Below are 17,352 nucleotides of genomic sequence, written 5' to 3' on the forward strand. Positions count from 1 at the left end.
AAAAGGATTCAATTTCAGTTAATTTTGTGTAGCCTACAAGGCTGAATTTCTGCTGAATCCATTAGTGGAACAATAAGCCTGTGCCAAAATATTTTGTATATGTGGATATAAAATGAATATATTTATACACATATAAGTAATTTATATTGCAAAGTTACTTTAAACATTCTCGGCTCTTCATTTTCATTAATTTTAAAATGTATAAGGCAGTCTGTTTTATGAGGCTTTGGGAAAATATGTTGAATGTGAAAAATACTTTTAAAGTTCTTATTTTACTTCTGAAACAGTTTTCTTATTTGTTTTCAAAAATGTCTCTTATTAATCCCAATAGAACTTCAATTTTGGAATGGCTAATCATTTTCCTGATTCAACTGTAACACCCTTAAGGAACACTTGGCACAAAAATAATCTAAGCGTGAGTTAAATTTGAGGATGCTAGCCAATTGTATGTGATTCTTCCATGACTTTTAAAATATGGAGTTTCTTAAAAGCAGGGGATGTGTTAATTGCCTAAGACAGTACCAATACTCAAGGAAGATGAGCTATCATACTTTGTCTTGTATAACAGATTAGTTCAGAATAACAATATGTAGAAATCAGGAACATTTAAATTTCGATAGTGAAAACACATAGTTCAGAATTTTGAGAATGAAAATGGATGTTTTTTACCTGCCTTAGAATAATCATTCACTAGCCCACAAGTAATGGATCATGTTGGTAATCTCAGCCATCCTAGGGTTGAAGCATTAATAGTGAGTTTGAGGCCAATCTGTATTATACAGTAAACGGTAGACCTGATGTAGGGGGAGGCTCTTAAAAAGAGGGGGAAGGAAAACCTCTGCTGCTTTTTATATTTAGAGTATTTTTAAATTTATTATTCCAGAAAATATATTTTATAATAGTGATTTTTAAATACATGTTTGTTAGAAAATGTATCTATTTGCTCTTTCAAACATTAATAAATTACCATAACACCATTAGATATAATAAAGAAATCATGTTTGTACATCTTAGAAATATTCTGAGGATTACTAATCATAGTTAAATATTTATAAATTCATTTTCAGATAGTTTGATTTAGTGTTCTACTATGATATTATGTTATTGTTTAACATTACACCAGAATTTCACTTAGTTAAAATAATTTAATCTTTAGAAATACATGTTCTAGTTTCTGTTTTTTTTTAAAGTTCTTTAATGGAATTTCATTAACTGTTAACTCAGTGAGAAAAAAATTTTAAATGTCAGTGTAAACTCAAAAGCATCTATCTCGCCTACATGTTCAAGTGTGGTTTGGAATGGTTTGCTTTTAAATACCATAATGATACTCAAAAGCCTTTTGTAATAGTAGAAAAGAACAATTTTTTAAACAAATGGTTTGCAAAAAGACAAAGGAAGAAGAAAAGGGAAGTTTGTACTTATTAGCAACACAATACAATCAACTAAAGCTTTGAACTTAAAAATAATCTTCCACGCTTTCCAAGTCCATCTGGCACAAGGCACAGCAGAGGTGAGCTGTGCTGTCTCCCCTAAGCTGCATCATCAGGTCAGAGCTCTACATCCTTCCTCTCAGAGTCTTGTAGGACCACAGAAACATTCAGTTCTACCTGGGGCACAGCTAGCAGAGGAGAACAGGATGTTCTTCCCTGAGCTCCATTGTCAGGCTCTGCCTGTCTGACCTAAGCATCCTATTGGCACTGGAAACATCCAGACAACACCAGAGAGAACCAAATGACTGAAGTCCAGTGGAAGAACACAACTAACAATAGCCAGGGCAATATGGCACTACCAGAGCCCAGCTATTCCACCACAGAAAACCCTAGATATATTAAGACAGGTAAAGCACAAGAAGATGACCTTAAATCCAATATTATAAAGTTGATAGGAGACTTTAAAGAGGAAATGGTTAAAGTGCTAAAAGAAATACAGAAAAATAGTCAAACAGGTGTATGAAATGAATAAAACTGTCCAAGATCTGAAAATGAAAATAAAAGCGATAAAGAAAACACAAACTGGGAGAATCCTACAGATGGAAAATCTAGGGAAGAGAACTGGAACCATTGACCCAAGCATCACCAACAGAACATAAGAGAGCGGAGAAATAATATCAGGCATAGAAGATATGATTGGAGTAATATATGTATCAGTCAAATAAAAATGTTAAATCTAAAATGTTCCTGCCACAAAATATGCAAGACGTCTGGGACACTATGAAAAGACCTTATCTGAGAATGATAGGGATAGAAGGAGCAGACTACAAGCTCCAAGGTCCAGAAAATATTTTCAACAGATCATAGAAGAAAATTTCCCTAAACTGAAGAAAGAGATGCCTATAAACATACAAATAAATTTTACAGAATACAAAATTCATCGGACCAGAAAAGAAAATCCTCCCATCATATTAATAATCAAAACACTAAATGTACTGAACAAAGATGGAATACTAAAACCTGCAATGAAAAGGGGCCATGCAACGTATAATGGCAGAACTGTCAGAATTATATCTGACTTCTCAACAGAGACCCTAAAAACCAGAATGGCCTGGGCAGATGTCTTGCAGATTGTAAGAAATGAGATATGTAAGCCCAGACTGATATACTCAGAAGTTTCAACCACTATAGATGGAGAAAACAAGATATTCTAAGACAAAACTAAGTAAACAATATTTTCCCATTAATTGATTCCTACAGAGGATATTAGAAGGGAAACTCCAACACGAGGGAAACTAAACCCAAGAAACCAGAAGAAATAGTTTTACACCAGCAAACCCAAAAAAAGAATCACACACACACACACACACACACACACACACACACACACACAACTGTTACCAAATTAAAATAACAGTAAATAACAATCATTGATCATTAATATTTCTCAGGATCAATGGACTTAATTCTTAAACAAAGACACACCGGCAAAAAGTGGATGCATAATCAGGATCTATCGTTCTGCTGCATACAAGATACATACCACAGCAACAAAGATAGACACTACCTTAGGATAAAGGACTAGAAAATGGTTTCCCAAGTAAATGGACCCAAGACACAAGTTGGAACAACCATTCTAATATCTAATAAATAGACTTTCACACAAAAATAATCAAGAGAATGTGAACGATACTCCATGTTTTAAAAGGAAGCATCAACCAAGATGATATCTGAATTCAGAACATATATGCCACAAGGGCAAGGGTACTCATATTCCTAAAAGAAGCATTACTAAAAGCATGAATCACACAGCAAAATCCACATATTTTTAGTGGGAAACTCCAGCACCCTTCTCTTACCAATTGACAAGTCATCATAATAAGAACTAAATAATTAATGAAATTATGAGATGTTATGCATCAAATGAATACAACAGGTATATGCAGAATATTTCATCCAAACACAAAATATACTTTCTTCTCAGCATGTGATGGAAGCTTTTCCAAAATTTACCATATACTCAGTCATAAGACAAGCCTCAATAGATACAACGAGATTGTAATAATAACCACTTGCAATGTATGAGATCACCTTGGATTAAATCTGGACTTAGACAACAACAGAAAGAACAGAAAACCTACAAATTCATGGAAAATGAACAACTCTCTACTAAATGACCATGGGGTCAGGGAGAAAATAAAGAAATTAAAGATTTTCTAGAATTCAATGGAAATGAAAGCACATTACTAAACTTAGATGCAATGAAAGCAGTGCTTGAAAGGCAATTCACACTGTGAAAGCACGGCTAAGAGGAATAATCGTAGCACTAAGTATCCTCATATAAAAATTGGTGAGATCTCATACTAGCAACTTAAAAGCACACAGAAAAGCTCTACAGCAAAAAGAAGCAAACACATCGAAGAAGGCTAGATAGCAGGAAATCAAACTCAAGGCTGGAATCAATAGATTAGAAACAACGAGAACAATAAAAGAATCAAGGAAACTAAGAGCTGCTTTTTTTTTTCTGAGAAAATCAGCAATATAGACAAGACATTAGCCAAACTAACTGAAAGAGATTGTAGAGGTAAATATTACGCTGGCAGACTCTCTGACCCAGTGGTTCAAAATCTCTCCACCTGACTCGCTAAGTTCCCATGGCAGGTCACTGCTGCACCAGCTTCATACACCCAAATTCCTGTGGCTGGCTGGGGAGCCACACCATCCTACCTTTCTCTAGAACTCAGTTGAGTTGTGCATGAAGGAAAACACCACAGTCTTAGTTTAGAATCATCAAGTAACTCAATCTCTGGGCATGACAACTAGTATACTAATTTTTCAGCCATTCTAAGTTAAATCCTCTGGTGGCGAATCCTAGGAGATCTGCCAACTAAACCGAGAGGCTCTGTTCGTTCCATATTGTCCCCCAAGCTCTCCCTGACCAAAAGCAAGTCACCTTTTCCTGCCTTCTCTCTTCCCCTCTCTGACCTGGAAGTCCTGCCTACTCCTCTCCCAGTGATTGGTCCCCTCAAATCCTTATTCATTAGGGGAAAGTTCTGCTATAAAAGATAGTACCCAAATTAACAAAATCAGGAAGAAAAACAGGGACATAACAACAGACAAAAAAGAAAACCGAAGAATCATTAGACCTTACTTGCAAAGGTTTTACTCCACAAAATTGGAAACTAAAAATGAAATGGATGATTTTCTTGATAGACTACACTTACAAACGTTAAATCAAAATTTCAATAGTCCTATAAACCATAGATAAATAGTAGTTATCAAAGTCTCTCAACCAAAGAAAAAAAAGTCCAAGTGCAGAATTTTAACAGACTTTCTAAGAGCTAGTGCCAATTCTTATCAAATTATTCTACAAAATAGAAACAGAAGTAACACTTTCATACAGATTCTATGAAGCCATTCATCCTGATACCTGAATCACACAAAGACTGAAGAAAGAAAGAGAATTTCAGACCAATTTCTCTTGTAAGCACTGATGAAAAAATACAAGCTGAACCCGAGAACACATCAAAAACATCAACCATGGTAGGCTTCATCCCAAGAATGCAGGGATTCTTCAACATACAAATGTCCATCAATGTAATTCACCACATAAACAAAACAGTAAGTAAAATTCACGTTAGATGCCTAAAAAGCCTTAGGCAAAATGTAACATCCCTTCAGGATAAAACTCTTGGAGAGATCAAAGATTCAAGCAGATACCTAAACATAACCAAGTGAATAACCAATATTGAGTTAAATGCAGAGAAACTTCAAGCAATTCAACAAAATTGGGGACATACCAAGCTGTCCACTTTCTCTGGGTCTCTTCACTATAGCACTTCTAGGCTTAGCTATAATAATAAGACAGCTAAAGAAGACCAAGGGGATACAAATTAGAAAAAAATTAAACTATCTCTATTGCTGATGATATGATAGTATACATAAGTGACACCAAAAACTCTATCAGAGAACTCTTATATCTAGTGAACTGTTTTAGAAAGGTGGCTGGATACAAATGATAAAAGGGATGAGGAAAAAAGTAGCAAAATAACACCTTTTACAATAGCCACAAATAATATAAAATATCTTAGTGTAACTCTAATCAAGAAATTGAAATACCTGTATGACAAGATTTTCAAGTCTCTGAAGAAATAAACTGAAGAAAATATCAGAAGATGGATTGGCAAGATTAATATTGTAAAAAATGGCCATCTTGACAAAAGCAATGTGCAGATTCAACTCAAATCCCATCAACATTTCAACACAGTTATTTACTGACCTTGAAACAGCAATTCTCAACTTCATATGGAAAAGCAAAAAACCCAGGATAACTAAAACAATCTTGTACAATTAAAGAACTTCTGGAGGTATCACCACCCCCAATTTCAAGCTATAATTTGCAGAAATAGTAATATGGCATTGACATCAAAAAATTGATCAATGGAATAGAATCAAAGACCCAGAAATAAACCCACACACCTTAAGGACACTAGATTTTTGACAAAACCAACAAAACCATACAATGGAAAAAAAGAAAGCATCTTCAAGAAATGGTGGTGATCTAACTGGATATATGCACATAAAAGAATGCAAATAGATTTACTTTCATTACCCTGAATAAAACTCAAGTCCAACTGCATCAAAGACTTCAACATGAATCTGAAATACACTAGAAGTATTTCAGCCAGTATTTAGTAGAAGAGAAATGGGGACTAATCTTAAAATCATTGGTAAGGAAACACTCTTCTGAATGAAGATCAACAGCTCAGACAAAAGATCAATAATTAATAAATGGGACCTCATGGAACCATAAAAGCTTCCATAAAGCAGAATAGACTGTCAATAGGACAAAACAGCAACCTACAAAATGGGAAAAGGTCATCACCAACCTACCTCCAAACAGCATTCATGGACTAGACTTAGGCCCCTTACATATTTATAGCAGATGTGTATTTTGGTTTTCATGTTTGTCCCCCAACAATTGGAACTGGAGCGGGCTGTCTCTGACAGAGACTATATTGTCTGCTTTTGAATCTCTTTTCCCTAGCTGGGCTATCTTGTCTGTCCTCAATATAAAAGGATGTGCTTAGTGCTGATGATACTTGAAATGCCAGGGCAGGATGGTACCTGGGGCAGGCTCTCCTTCACTGAGAAGAGGAAGGAATGGGAAAATAGGGTGGCAGGGTGGGACTGGGAGGAGAGGAGAGAAGGAGCTTGCGATTGCGATATAAAGTGAATAAATAAATTAATTAATGGGGGGAAACACTGTGGGAAAAAATAAAAGCCTCTTCAATATCCTCCCCCTAAAATGTAAAGTGTCTGTTAACACAGTTTTGCTACTTAAAAAGCATTTTCATATAAGGGATCAGAGATTTGCTCCTATATGCTCATTTCCTGACTTTTGTAATAATTGAGTAGATCCTTGGGATTGACTTATGTACATACACATGATGAAATAAAAGAAAATTGAATAAAACCATTTGGTTCATTTGTTCAAATCTAGTAGAATTAAAGGTAAATTCAAGTTTGTTGTGATTGTCCTGATGTGTGTATTTTGAGGTTAATTTTGTTTCCTCAAGAGGGGTTGTCACCAATGAGCAATCAATTGTACTCAGGTGATCTAACGTGAACCTTCTTCCAATTTTAACTGGTTAGTAAAGGCTAGAGCCTGTGATTGAGCAGTGGAAGGGAAAGGTGAGACAGGTCTTAGAGGAAGGCAGGTAAAGGGAGAAGAGAATGAACCAGAAGGGAAGAGAGAGGACAGAAAGGGAGGAAAAAGAAGCCATGATTAACAGAACCACGTGGCCAGGAAAAACTGCAAGTAACAAAGGGTCTAAGAGCTGGGGAATAAGTTAGTATAGTGCTAGGTCTGCCCAATCTAGGCACTTACCTTATAATTAAAATAACTGGATTGTGTATATTATATACAGGTTTATTGGGGTTAGAAATTCCAAAAACAAAGTTTTCTAACTTCTTTAAATTGCACTTGAAATCATAAGTTTTCGATGTTGGAATCTTACTTTGTGTTTACATTTATAATTATCCAAGGTTATACAATCAGTATCATGTTCTTAACTGAAGCATAATAAACAGTAAAGGTATGTATTAAATGTTCGCTGAAAAGAATGATCTATTATTTACCAAATTTAAAAAAATTCATTCTAGTTATAGTCTGAATAAACCCACACTCAACTATTCTAGCATTTTCAAATTAAGTAAATAAAGATGAAATACAACCGTTTTATCAACAATAAAAACTCACATATTTTCAAATGTTTGATAAAGATAATATAATTAACAGAGTATATTGTAATGAGTCCCTAATGAAAAATCAAGTACATGTGGTTTATAAACTTAATTCCCATCTCCTTCTCATATGTTTGAATTCCAACACAATATGAGACTTAGAGATTTGAATATCCAAAATTAAGATGACACATAAGAAAAATAATATCCACATTTCAAATTATAGTTCTAGAATCCATTTCAAAAAAGTCAATAAATACTTCATTTTAAAATAAATAGTCTTACCTTAGAAAATTGTGCATTTATCCATTTTGTGAATGTTTTCTTTTGAACATCTTCTCTTTCATCTATATTGTAAAATACGAAAAATAAAAGTTATAATTAGGCTTATATTTTACAACCAAAGTAAGTTCCAGGTGTTATTTTAAATTTAGTTTTAAATTCATTGCTAAACCTTACTCATTGTTGAACCTGAGTAAAGTTGGTATTGAGCATTAAGTGAAAAAGCTTATCTAAATTCATAGATATGTTCAGGTCCATACTCATTCAAAAATAGTAACACTACTGAAATCAGTTTCACTGAATAAATGAAATATTATTTAGCCCTTGATAATCATTAGGGTATTATTTATTTAGCAAATATAATCCTGGACCTTTCCCCCCCCTTTCCCTTTCTCTTCCTCATTTACAATAAATGATTTTTTATTCTTTTACAGCTACTATATTCTCTAATGTGAGTCTGATCCTCATAACAGAAAGTCTCCCTAACAATGAAGAGTACAGTTTAGTTACTGTAGTTGTTTGATTATCTTTGTCCCACATAGATTCATGTGTTTGAATTTTTGGCTCACAGGGAGTGACACTATTAACAGGTATGTACTGATTAGAATAGGTGTGGCCTTGTTGGAGAAAATATGTCACTGTGGGGGTTGGCTTTGAGTGCTACTGGTGCTTAAGCTCTTTTGAGAATGCAAGAGACAATCTCTTCCTGGTTGCCTTAGATCAAGATGTAGGATTCTCAGCCCCTTCTCCAACATAATGTCTGCCTGCACACTGTCATGCTTCCTACCATGATCATAATGGAATGAAACTATGAAACTTTGAGCCAGTCCCAATTTAATGTTGTTCCTTATAAGACTTGCCTTGGTCATGATGTCTCTTCACAGAATGAAACCCTAAGACTATTATCTTTGTATTTTTTTTTTTTACCCAAATTATGAACTCAAGAAAACACCATTTAACAAATATAAATTCCTCAAGGGATGGACAATCCCAAAAAGTCTAAAATTTCTCATTCCTCTTTCAGTCTAAATTCAGGAAACTGCAAATGCAAATGATACGTCTTGGCTTACAAATATAAACACAAAGGGAGAAATCTCAACAGATTTACGAAATTAATTGATAAATTATGAAATAGTATTATAAAAGCCACCATGTAGTTATTTGTTTTCCCAAGTTGAAAATTATTTGAGTTAAATTGACAAAAAAAGTGAATCTTCATTACTAAAATATTTTCTTTAAATCTGGTATTAGTTAAAATTCAATACACCAATGTATCTATAAATATGTAAGGCATTGATATTTCAAATATTATTTACTTAGATCAAACTACTGTTATGAAAATACCTCAAAATAAAAACATCTCTTATTTAATTTTCAGTCATGAATGGTCATTCTTTCTCTTAATTACATGAAATAATGCAGAATTGATTTTCCATGAGAAATATATACATACACTAAAGGATGCTACCTTTAGATTTAAATGAATATACAAGTCAAGTTTTTTACTGATGTTCAAAAGAGCAGATCACTGCTATCCTAGATGGAAAATCTTATTGTCCTTCATAAAATAACTTCTTTTTATATAATTATGTTATTCCCACAGGCTACCATACATGTGGTCAATTTCAGCATTATCCATAGGGTATCATGCAAATCATAAATACGTAATGTGGAAATGTCTCCTTTGTTGCCAAATTTGAATAAATAAAAGTATACTAATATTTTTCAAGCCTAACAGATCCTATCTATCACCATCAATTCCATGCCATTATTTTCAAATTAATATAAGACGAAATAGAATATTTTCAGTGGTCAGGTTTTAATTGGCTTGACAAGAAAGTCTAGAAAAATATTTCTCAGGGTTATATAGGGTGATTCCTAAAAGTAAATCGACTTATTTGCAATTCCAATTCCTTTTTACATTCAAATCAATGAATATTCTCTGTCAAACACCAGAGAAAAAAAATGAGTCTGTTAGGCATTAAATACATTCTGTTCAAAAAAAAAAAAAAAAAAAAACTCATGGTGGAGCATACTACATTTATGTGGCTATGTTGGGAACTGGTGTTTAATGAGAGGCACTTGAGTCAGGGTGCAGAAATTGTCCAAATGGATCAATGCTATTTGATTTGATGAGAGTGGGTTCTTGCTTTCACAGGACTAGGGTAACAACTGAAGATTGTCATTAAAAACTGGTAATGAAGCATCCACATTTGATCTTCCTTTCTCTTGAGCTTTCATGTAGTCTCTGAATTGTATCTTGGGTGTTCTGAGATTTTGGGCTAATATCCACTTATTAGTGAACACATACAATGTGTGTTCTTTTGTGATTGGGTTACATCATATGGGATGCTATTATCTAGTTCTATCAATTTGCCTATGAATTTCATGAAGTCATTGTTTTTAATAACTAAGTATTATTCCATTGTGTACATGTACCACATTTTCTGTATCCATTCCTCTGTTAAAGGGCATCTGGGTTCTTTCCAGATTCTGGCTATTATAAATAAGGCTGCTATGAACATAGTGGAGCATGTGTCCTTGTTATATGTTGCAACATCTTTTGGGTATCTGCCCAGAAGTGGTATAGCTGGGCCCTCAGGTAGTACTATGTCCAATTTTCTGAGGAATCGCCAGAGTGGTTGTAATCCCACCAACAATGGAGGACTGTTCCTTTCTCCACATTCTATTCAGCACCTGCTGTCATCTGAGTGTTTGATCTTAGCCATTTTGACAGGTGTGAGATGGAATCTCAGGAATATTTTAATTTGTATTTCCCTGATGACTAAAGATGTTGAACATTTCTTTAGGTGCTTCAAAGCCATTTGATAATCCCTCAGTTGAGAATTCTTTGTTTAGCTCTGTACCCCATTGTATAATAGGGTTATTTGATTCTCTAGAGTCTACTTTTGTGAGTTCTTTGTATATATTGGATATTAGCCCTCTATCAAATGTAGGATTGGTAAAGATCTTTTCCCTTTGCCTTACAGAAGCTTTGCAATTTTATGAGGTCCCATTTGTCGATTCTTGATCTTAGAGCATAAGTGTGGATGTTTCAGTCCTTATTAGAAGGAGGAACAAAAATACTTATAAGAGGAAATATGGATACAAAGTATGTAGCGGAGACTGGAGGAAAGTCCATCTAGAAACTGCCCCACCTGGGGATCCATCCCATATACAGCCACAAAACCCAGGCAATGCCAAGAAGTGCACACTGACAGGAGCCTGATATAGCTGTCTCCTGAGAGGTTCTGCCAGAGCATGACAAATACAGAGGCGAACACTCACAGCCAACCATTGAACTGAGAATGGGGTCCCCAATAGAGGCGTTAGAAAAAGGTCTGAAGGAACTGAAGGGGTTTGACACCCCATAAGAAGAACAACAATGTCAACCAAACAGACCCCTAGAACTCCTGGGGTCTAAACCACCATCCTTAGTGTACACAGAGATAAACCTATGGCTCCAGCCACACATTTAGCAGATGATGGCCTTGTTGGGCATCAAAGGGAAGAGAGACCCTTGGTCCTGTCAAGGACCCATTGTAAGAGAATGTCAAGATGAGTGGTGGGAGGATTGGGGAGCGGCTTCATAGATGCAGGGGGGAGATAGCAGGTTTCTGGGTGGGGAAACTAGGAAAGGGGATAACATTTGAAATGTAAATTAAAAAACAATTTAAAAATAGAACTGGTAATGAAATTAATGAATGACTAAATAAATAAATGGAAAAAGAAAGACACGGTTATGATTATGACTTTTCTTATGAAGATGTAAAGAAACTCTTATTCATTCTAGAGAAAGAGACAGTACTGGTAGATCAAAGAAGAGGTTTTCTCCTATAGAGATTGAGTAATCAATAAGTTTGCTGGGGTTAATTACATGAACATTACAGATTTAAAGGTAGCTCTACTAACCAAGAAGTTGTCTGAACAATTTATGGCAGCTTTCTCACTAAAAGTCCCAACTGCATTGTAATAAGCTGTGCTACTGAAGAATTTGCAGGATTTATGGTAGTCACACTCCAGAAGAATACCCATAAACAATCACTTTGCCTGTTTTGTAACCTGGAAAAGTAAGAGGAGACTCTAATAGTTCTAGTGAAAAAGGTTCAAGAGCCCAGTAATCATTTGTGCCTTGTCTATGTGGGATACTACTACCTGTTAATATCTTATGACATTGATGACAAACAATGATTTACTGGGAATGGTTATATCCAAATCGCAGGAAATAGATATACAAAAGTGTTAAAGAAAGGTTCTGAGTGCAATCTCAAAAGTGTCTGTGTGCCCTTTGCGTTTTGGTAATGAGCCCCTCACAAGAAGCTGAACAAGTTCTGGCAACTTGATGATAGACCTTCAGAAGCATGCATTTAAAAAAAAAATCTCCTTGTGTATAAAAAAACAACCTTATCCCAGAAATTTTGTTACAGCAATAGAAAAATGTACCAAAATAGAGTATTTGAAAGTACACAAGCAACTCAAATGTTTTTAAAACATTGCAAATAACCTTCAAAATAAGCCATTTGAATACAGTTTTTCCAAAGGCTTTTAGGTGAAAAAGATTACTGATTTATTTTCAATTAATTTCAGATCTCAATATACAAAGCACTGAAGGCATAGAAACTTTGACATTATGTGCAAAATGCTAAGTATCACTGTATAAATAGCACTTCAATGTGAGGTTCAAACATATGCATCTTCAGTAAATGGCCTGTTTCAATTATAATCTTTCATACCAGAAAATAAATCTGCAATGAATTACTTGCTAATGTTTTCCTTTGGCATAGTAGCACTTTAAATGTGATAAATATTATTGTAAGTCATTTTATTAGAGCTACAAAATGCAGAATGATTATTAGTGGCTTATTGCTCAATAATTGATTTTATAACATTTAAATCAATTCATATAGTATTTGCTGTTTTTTGCACTTGAAGATAAACTCTAAATGAATGAAACTAATATTATGAAAAATAAATTAGAGAATGATCATTTGAATCAAAGTCCACAGTGCTTATTTTGACTAGACATCCCTTTATCATAATGTGTTTGCAAATTGTGCTATAAAAAAAAGTAACAAAGGTTAAACATATACACACAAATCCAAGATAGTTACAAGTTTAAATGCTCTATTTGAGATTTGAGCAACCCAGACTTCATTGCATGTCATAACATATCTGAAAGCAAACTAAAATTTTATAATATATAATGTAAATGTCTCTGGAGATTTATCAAAATTGCATACAGTACCTCCCTCATGATATTGGATGATTTCATTGCTATACCATGCTCCTTTCCTTTACTAATTGAGAGTATGTTTCATTTGTTTAAAAAGTGTAATACCACAAAAATATTTTCATGAAATTGAATTTGTTTTCATTGCCTCATTAAAACTATATTAATGTAATTCCATTAGATATTTTAATACATACACACACACAATATATATATATATATATATATGTTGTATGATATCTAAATAAAGACAAAGAAAACTATTGTCTCAAATATTGCCATTTCTTTAGAGTAAATACTTTCTGGGGCTGTTAGATTGTTCAGAAATTAAAGAGCTTGGCATACAAGCATCACAACTCAGGAATAGAATTTAGGACACTTAAACGCTGAGACATGATGGCTTATCTACATTCCAGTAGTAGAGAGGAAAATCCTGGAGTAACCTGCATATTTAGACAAGCCACATAAGGGATCTCTTTCTTTTCAATTGGAGAGACCTTTTGTTTTAATGAAAAGATAGAAAATGATTGAAGAACTCTAGATGTCTGGACCTATGTGAACATGCATACTCAAGCACAAAATGTGCCTACATGCAAATGAAAAAGAGAAACTTTCCACAATATTTCTTCTAGGCTTAGAATTGCAAAATGATAGACACTCTAATATACAACAGTAACTTAGGACATCTAGTTCATATTGACCTATAGCTTATTACAAATTGATCAGGATTTTTTGCCTCTCCTTTAGACCATAATCTTCCTACTCACACAGCCACTATTTGAGTTTTAGGATGTTTATTAAACATGAAAATATTATTTTCCTACTCATTGTGTTCAATATTCTGATACTAGAGAGCATGGAGTAAAGAATGTGTAAATTTCTATTTTTCTTTTCTTTCACAGATCCCCAGCTCTTCTGGAACTTGCTATGCAAATTACGGTAAAACTGAATTTCTGAAATTTCAGCCTCTATCTTCTGAGTGTTGGCATTTTAGCCTTGATACGCATACTAAAGGCCTCTGAAGGAAAGCATTATAAACTCAATGGCAGATATTGTTTATTTTAAATGATAAATACAAAAAGATGCCCGATCTTTGCATTTATGTGAATTTCTTTGATGAATAATGAAGTAGAACAAGTTTTGTTCAATCATTATACACACACATTTATTGTTCTTCCTTTTAATTTGTCCAAAATACTAATATTATCTGTTTATGTATCTATTTGAAGTTAGATATTTTAGAATCAATTGGACTAAGAGAATACATGAAAAGTAGTTAAGCATTTAAGTTATCGATGCCATTTGATTATCTGATAAAAACTGAATCTTTTCTTTTTTTATCTTTATTAACTTGAGTATTTCTTATTTACATTTCGATTGTTAATCCTCTTCCCGGTTTCCAGGCCAACATCCCCCTAAACCCTCTCCCTCTGATTCTATATGGGCTTCCCCTCCCCATCCTTCCCCCACTACCACCCTCCCCCCAACAATCCCCCAACAATCACGTTCACTGGGGGTTCAGTCTTGATAGGGCCAACGGCTTCCCCTTCCACTGGTGCTCTTATTGGGCTATTCATTGCTATCTATGAGGTTGGAGCCCAGGGTCTGTCCATATGTACAGTCTTGGGTGGCTTAGTCCCTGGAAGCTCTGTTATGGGCATTGTTGTTCACATGTGGTCTCAGCCCCTTCAAGCTCTTCCAGTCCTTTTCTCTGATTCCTTCTACAGGGGTCTGTTCTCAGTTCAGTGTTTGCTGCTGGCATTCGCCATGGCTTATGAAAGGTATTCTGGATGTGTCTCTAGAGAGATCTACATCCCGTTCCTGTTTCGCCTGCACTTTTGCTTCGTTCATCTTATATATAGTTGGTGATCATATGTATGGGCTGTTATGTGGGCAGGCTTGAATGGTGTTCTTCTGTTTCCATTAAACTTTATTTCCCTTATTCCCTGCCAAGGGTATTCTTTCTTGTTCCCCTTTTAAAGAAGGAGTGAAGCATTCACATTTTGATCATCTGTCTTGAGTTTTATGTGTTCTGTGCATCTAGGGTAATTCAAGCATTATCAATGAGTGCATACCATGTGGTTTTCTGTAATTGGGTTACTCTCACTCAGGATGATATTTTCCAGTGCCATCCATTTGCCTATGAATTTCATAAAGTCATTGTTTTTGATAGCCGAGTAATATTCACATCAAACCAGATACACTCAAACTAATAGAAGAAAAAGTGGGGAAGCATCTCGAACACATGGTTACTGGAGAAAATTCCTGAACAAAAATACCAATGGCTTATGCTCTAAGATCAAGAATTGGACAAATGGGATCTCTCATAAAACTGCAAAGCTTCTGTAAGGCAAAGGACACTGTTTTTAGGGACAAAATGGCAACCAATAGATTAAAGATCTTACCAACCTCACAACTGATAGAGGCTTATATCCAAAATGTACAAAGAACTCAAGAAGTTAGACTGCAGGGAGACAAATAACCCTATTAAAAATGGGGTTCAGAGCTAAACAAAGAATTCACATCTGAGGAATGCCGAATGGCTGAGAAACACCTAAAGAACTGTTCAACATCTTTAGTCATAAGGGAAATGAAAATCAAAACAACCCTGAGATTTCACCACACACCAGTGAGAATGGCTAAGATCAAAAACTCAGGTGACAGCAAATGCTGGCGAGGATGTGGAGAAAGAGGAACAGTCCTCCATTGTTGGTGGGATTACAGACTGGTACAACCATTCTGGAAATCAGTCTGGAGGTTCCTCAGAAAAATGTACATTGAACTACCTGAGGACCCAGCTATACCTCTCTTGGGCATATAATCAAAAGATGCCCCAACATATAACTTTTGTATAATAGCCAGAAGCTGGAAAGAACCCAGATGCCCTTCAACAGAGGAATGGATACAGAAAATGTGGTACATCTACAAAATGGAATATTACTCAGCTATCAAAAACAATGACTTTATGAAATTCATAGGCAAATAGATGGAACTGGAAAATATCATCCTGAGTGAGGTAACCCAATCACAGAAAAACACACATGGTATGCACTCATTGATAAGTGGCTATTAGCCCAAATGCTTGAAATACTCTAGATGTCTAGAACACATGAAACTCAAGAAGATTGACCAAAATGCGAATGCTTCACTCCTACTTTAAAAGGGGAACAAGAATAACCTTGGCAGGGAATAGGGAGGCAAAGTTTAGAACAGAGGCAGAAGGAACACCCATTCAGAGCCTGCCCCACATGTGGCCCATACATATACAGCTACCCAATTAGACAAGATGGATGAAGCAAAGAAGTGCAGGCCGACAGGAACTGGATGTAGATCTCTCCTGAGAGACACACCCAGAATACAGCAAATACATAGGCGAATGCCAGCAGCAAACCACTGAACTGAGAACAAGACCCCTGCTGAAGGAATCAGAGAAAGGACTGGAAGAGCTTGAAGGGGCTCAAGACCGCATATGAACAACAATGCCAAGCAACCAGAGCTTCCAGGGACTAAGCCACTACCCAAAGACTATACATGGACTGACCCTGGGCTCCAACCTCATAGGTAGCAATCAATAGCCTAGTAAGAGCACCAGTGGAAGGGGAACCCCTCTTCCTGCCAAGACTGAACCCCCAGTGAACGTTATTGTTGGGAGGAGGGCAGTAATGGGGGGAGGATGGGGAGGGGAACACCAATATCAAAGAGGAGGAGGACACATTAGGGAGATGTTGTCCTGGAAACCGGGAAAGGTAATAACAATTGAAATGTAAATAAGAAATACTCAAGTTAATAAAGATAAAAAGAAGATGGGGTTCAGAGCTAAACAAGAATGCACAGCTGAGGAATGCCGAATGGCTGAGAAACACCTAAAGAAATGTTCAACATCTTTAGTCATAAGGGAAATGTAAATCAAAACAACCCTGAGATTTCACCTCACACCAGTGAGAATGGCTAAGATCAAAAACTCAGGTGACAGCAAATGCTGGCGAGGATGCGGAGAAAGAGGAACACTCCTCCATTGTTGGTGGGATTGCAAACTGGTACAACCATTCTGGAAATCACTCTGGAGGTTCCTCAGAAAATTGGACATTGAACTACCAGAGGACCTAGTTATACCTCTCTTGGGAATGTAACCGAAAGATGCCCCAACATATAACAAAGACACGT

General features: G+C 35.5%; 1 protein-coding gene across 1 annotated transcript in view; it reads right to left on the reverse strand.

Moving 5' to 3' along the window:
* The window catches only part of LOC116887853 (dystrophin-like), a 569,231-nt gene extending 560,404 nt beyond the window's left edge, over nucleotides 1–8,827 (reverse strand). Inside the window, 2 exon segments of the mRNA XM_032889357.1 lie at nucleotides 7,962–8,023; nucleotides 8,746–8,827. Of these exon segments, the coding sequence (XP_032745248.1) occupies nucleotides 7,962–8,023; nucleotides 8,746–8,827 (144 nt within the window).
* Nucleotides 8,828–17,352: the final 8,525 nt, after the last annotated feature.

Source organism: Rattus rattus, chromosome X (assembly GCF_011064425.1).
Source record: "Rattus rattus isolate New Zealand chromosome X, Rrattus_CSIRO_v1, whole genome shotgun sequence".
NCBI classification, from domain to species: Eukaryota; Metazoa; Chordata; class Mammalia; order Rodentia; family Muridae; genus Rattus; species Rattus rattus.